The 5036-nt window shown below is 32.5% G+C and overlaps 1 protein-coding gene across 1 annotated transcript; it reads right to left on the bottom strand.

The window, feature by feature from the left end:
• Window positions 1-241: 241 nt before the first annotated feature.
• LOC131321309 (uncharacterized) lies at window positions 242-1324 on the bottom strand. Its single transcript, XM_058352306.1, has one exon. The coding sequence runs from the start codon at window positions 1322-1324 to the stop codon at window positions 242-244; it is 1083 nt and encodes a 360-aa protein (XP_058208289.1).
• Window positions 1325-5036: the final 3712 nt, after the last annotated feature.

Here is a 5036-nt window from a genome sequence, read left to right as displayed (position 1 = left end):
ACAAATATCTTCACCAATTATCTTCGTATTTGATAGTGCCCGATTAGTATCCATGCCCCTATTATATGCAAAACATAATTTCAAAAGTTTCACGAATCAATAATCAAAAACACTTTAAATTAGTATTATACAATAAGTGTATATTGATTAATTTATTACATCATAAGATGATTGAGACGTAACCGTAGTATGTCTTTATTTTTGGATATAAGTAAAAACACAAGATATCCTAAGCACACAATTATTCTTGTGACCATTCAGAATAGTCACCTCCATCACCAAAGAAATCATCTTTGGTTCCACTTGGTCCTGCAAGGTACTCAGAAATGTCGAAAAACGGAATGTCAATGGGTTCAAAAGGGTCAACAGTTTGGTTCTGACTAATTTGATCGGTAAAGTCTGTTTCAATTTCTTTTCCTTTTTCCTTGAGCGATGCTTGGTAAAGCTCAATCAAATGCTTCGGCGTACGACAGGTACGCGACCAATGACCCTTCCCACCGCACTTGTAGCAAGAATCCTCAGAGTTCTTAGAGGGTTTATTCAGCGCCCTCTTGCCCTTTTCTTTAGACACTTCCGACCTATTCCACTTATTCCACTTCTGGGGATACTCCGATTTCTTGCCTAACTTTTGAATATATCCTCCATGAACTTGGTGGTTATGGCTACCCCGACCACGTCTCTGTCCATGACCACGACCTTGTCCATTACTCGGAAAAGAGACTCTATTCGCTTTAGGGAATGGTAGAGCACTAGTTGGACGAGACTCGTGATTTCTTAGTAATAGTTCATTATTTTGTTCAGCGACCAGAAGGCAAGAGATTAAATCTGAGTATTTCTCAAACCCACGCTCTCTGTATTGCTGCTGCAGGAGCAAATTGTTGGCGTGAAAAGTGGAAAAAGTCTTTTCTAACATATCTTTTTCAGTAATCTGTTCTCTATATAATTTCAAAATTGAAACTATCTTGAACAGAGTAGAGTTATACTCACTAACAGATTTATAATCTTGCAGCCTTAGATTCAACCAGCAATAACGAGCATTTGGTAGGATTACAGCCTTCTGGTGCCCATACCTTTCCTTCAGATTATTCCACAAATTTAATGGGTCTTTTACTGTAAGGTATTCAGACTTCAGGTCCTCGTGGAGATGGTGCCGAATGAAGATCATGGCTTTAGCACAATCCTTCGAGGATGCGTCGTTACCATCAGTAATTGTGTTTCCAAGTTCCATAGCATCGAGATAGATTTCCACATCAAGTATCCATGACAAATAATTCCTTCCAGAAATGTCTAGTACCGCAAAATCCAATTTTGTGTAGTTCGACATCGTCTATAAAATTAGAAATATTAATTTAGATGGATGTTGAAATAAAAGACAATCAAGTTAATGGTACAAGTTTAACTAATTAGGGAAAATGTCAGACAATAATAAAATGCACAAAGTATAATGTGACTTTCACTAATTTGCAAATGAAACAAATTTCTAAATGTAATATATAGAATATGCAAAGAAAAGATTTCTAGCCTCCAACATCCGTAAGTTAATATATGCAAAGCAACATAAAAATATGTCGATGTTAATTTATCACAGATAATGAATGAGATTAAATGCACATCCTCTACCAAATATAAATTCATTTCGTAGTATAAGTATTACATGTGCATAAGTACTTCGAGTACTTTTGTTTTCAATAGTAAATACTTCAGGTATTTATTGTTGTAAAAATTCAATTGAATTCAGGAATTTATTAATAGCAAGAATACTTTGTATATTTATCAGGGAACTACTTCTGGTAGAACATTTTTTCTTTGTCAATAATTTACTTGTAATTTACATATTTATGTACGCATGTAATAGACAAATATAAATAGTGATAAATACCAACGTGAAATGTGACCCATTACCTTCTCAGTCGGGTAGAGACTCGTGCTGATAACGTGATATAAAACTAAGGAAATATCAAAAGAACAGAACAAAAGTAAAGACAATAAAGAACACAACATATGTTAAATATAGTTGTTCTGAAACTATCAGAAACACAATTGATCAGCAGGATCAATCAGATACTTCTGATTCTATTTTTATTTCATTGCAATTTCCCTTTTGTTTTTATGGGGATGAAATATTAAACGTATAATTAATACGCTACTGTTACTACTGCATTTCTTACTCGTAAACTTAATTCGCAGAAGAATTTATGACTTCAATTATTGTGAATCTTTTGTCATCCATCCGTTTCACAACACTTGTTAATATATACAAATGTGGTTTGAAAAAAAAAAAAGGGTGAGGAGAAGGTGCTGAGAAATTTCCCGAACTTTCGAAAGACATCATCAATGTATATGTGCCACCTACTACTCTAAAAAGAGTAGTATTATCAGTACGGAATACACGTGAAAAATTAAAAAGGAAAATGAGAGAGAGAGAGAGAGAGGAGAAGGTGCTGAAAAATTTCTTGAACTTTCAAAAGACATCATCAATGTATATGTGCCACCTGCGACTCTTTTTAGAGTAGTATTTATCAGTACGGAATACACATGAAAAATTAAAGAGGAGAGAGAGAGAGCAAATATTTGAAATCTTTAGGTCTTGTCCTCGTCTTAAGAAAGGTTAACATCTCTTCAAGATCAATTTGATTAAATTGGTAAAAAAAAAAGTATTAAAAAAGCTTAATTACAAAGCACTAGCAAGTTAATTTCCCAATAAAATTAAACTTCTCATCCTTTACATGATTTTTAGTTTCCAATTAATTTTCTCTGTCACTCCACTCTACCAGTAGCATGTCTATTCTATTATCGATGTGTGCATAAACTGTGGAGAGAGAGAGAGAGAGAGAGAGAGAGAATAAATCGTTAGACATTTTTATATAATTCATTTTTTATTATCATGAATTCTATATTCGATCAATTAAGGTCAATCCTTAGATAACTATTACTTTATGCAGGTGCATGAATTTCTCGATTGGAAAAAAAAAAACAAGAGTTATAAGAAGAACATTAAAAAGTTTGAGAGTGCTTAGTCCACATTGTACTTTTAAGCGTAAGTTAGTAACTATATAATAAATATTTTCTTCCAAGATTCCATCAATATCTTTTATTTCAACCAGACACATAGAAGAAAATAAACGTTCCTTTCTTTCACTCTCTTTGACTTTTTATTATAATATTTTGTTCAAATCAAATAGATCCTCACGTACTTCCATTATCCATACAAGTAAAAACAAAAAAAAATCTTAACGAAAATGCCTTAATTTTTTTTCCCCATTTTTTATCGGCTATATATACGTACACTTTTTTTTTTTTTTATAATTCAATTGCTTCACACAAACTGCAAAAATGTTTCTCTAGACTTTTCCATTGACAAAACTGAAAAGGGTTTATGTAAATCTCTGGCCTTTGATCCTCAGTTGCAACTGGGAGCATTTGATCCTCAGTTGCAACTGGGAGCATAGCAGGCTCTGTTTTTGTTCCATTAATGTGGACCTCATCTGATTTTAAAAATTGGATCTGAATCACTCAGAAGGTATTTTGCAGCGAGTTAAACATCTATGCAAAAAATCAAAATCGTCCGGACAGCAAAGGCTACATGATAAAAAATATATATGTAGAAGTGCATTCAAAAAAATATATTTAACTTTCTATATTTCGAGAACAATCGAGTATAGCTAAGATCTTGAAGTAGTGAGATAAGTTTAATTTTTTTTTTTTTGATAGTCTAATTGTGGGCGTGTTTGCGATAGCTGTTGATATAGATTTTAGACTTTTGCTTTAAATTCTGCTGCAGATTTTAGATTCTGAATTTTAGTAGAATTTGAGAAACCTGTATGTTGTAACTGCGAGACTATGAGAATTTAATTATTTTTTTGAGAATTTCTGTTGTAGAATCCCAAAAGCCACCTAAATTCAACTTTGAAATGTTGAGAGGATCTCTTTCATTTTTCAGTTATGTAGAATTTTTGACAAACATTCTAAACTGATTTTTAAAAATTAGAATCTAAAAATCTATTAAAATAATTTTCGCAAACACCCACTATTTAGCTTTATGAATTTAAGTTATTTAACCGTGCGAAATAAATTTTTCCTAATTCGGCATGACACACATTTTCAAATGCTGCAGGTAGCGGGTGAATCCGAAATTTTTGTTTTTCTCGACGAAAGTTTGTTAGTTAGTGGTAGGTAGTGATGTTTGAATATCTGTCAAATGCGCGCATGAGAGTATATGGTGCCTATCACTTGGCTACCGCTCCAATTGTAGCATGTAGTTAACAGAATTCCGTAATCGTTTGGATCTCGAGTGGCATATGATTGTCCCGGGGTGCTATCGTTTGGGTCTTTTGTGCACATTTTTTTGAGGTTATTTATACTAGATCAAAGTACTTTATGATCTGTTCTTCAATTTGGTATAAGAAATTCAAAAACATATGCACAGAAATATTTTAATTTTTTATCCGAAAAAAAATACGACTTTTTGTAGTGAAATACTTGGGCAGAAAAAACACTTGTCGCATGCAGCTATTAGATGACAAGGTCAAGCAGTATTGAGATAATGCATGGAATAAACTTTGAAATTTTTTATTACAATATTTTATACCCTATGTCAACTGTTGCTTTTTATAATCCATTAGTGATTGCCCGTGCCTTCAGGCACGGCACAACATGCCGATAAAAAAAAGGCGCGACACAACACTTTTTTATTACAACTTCAAAAAAAAATTTCCTTCCTTTCTAGTGATCACAACTTAACAAACCTAAATGGAAAATTTTATAATTTATTTTTTAAAATTCTCTTCAAATAGGATAAACTGAACTAATTTCTTCTAAGAATAGTTGCACAACAAATAATACCACACCCATTGAAAAATAAGAGCATATATATACCCATATGATATTTCTAATTAACTTATGCACAATCATTCATTAATAGCTATCACGATCAACCAATACTTATATCACACCCGTAAACAATATAGTTCAACCAGTAACTAATCCAAAAAAAAATGAATCGTTTTAAAACTCCATTTCGATCCCGTAAGTTAACG

The sequence above is a fragment of the Rhododendron vialii genome, chromosome 3a (assembly GCF_030253575.1).
Source record: "Rhododendron vialii isolate Sample 1 chromosome 3a, ASM3025357v1".
Taxonomy (NCBI): Eukaryota; Viridiplantae; Streptophyta; class Magnoliopsida; order Ericales; family Ericaceae; genus Rhododendron; species Rhododendron vialii.
The sequence above is the reverse complement of the archived record's forward strand: the minus strand, read 5'-3'. Positions and strand labels throughout refer to the sequence as shown.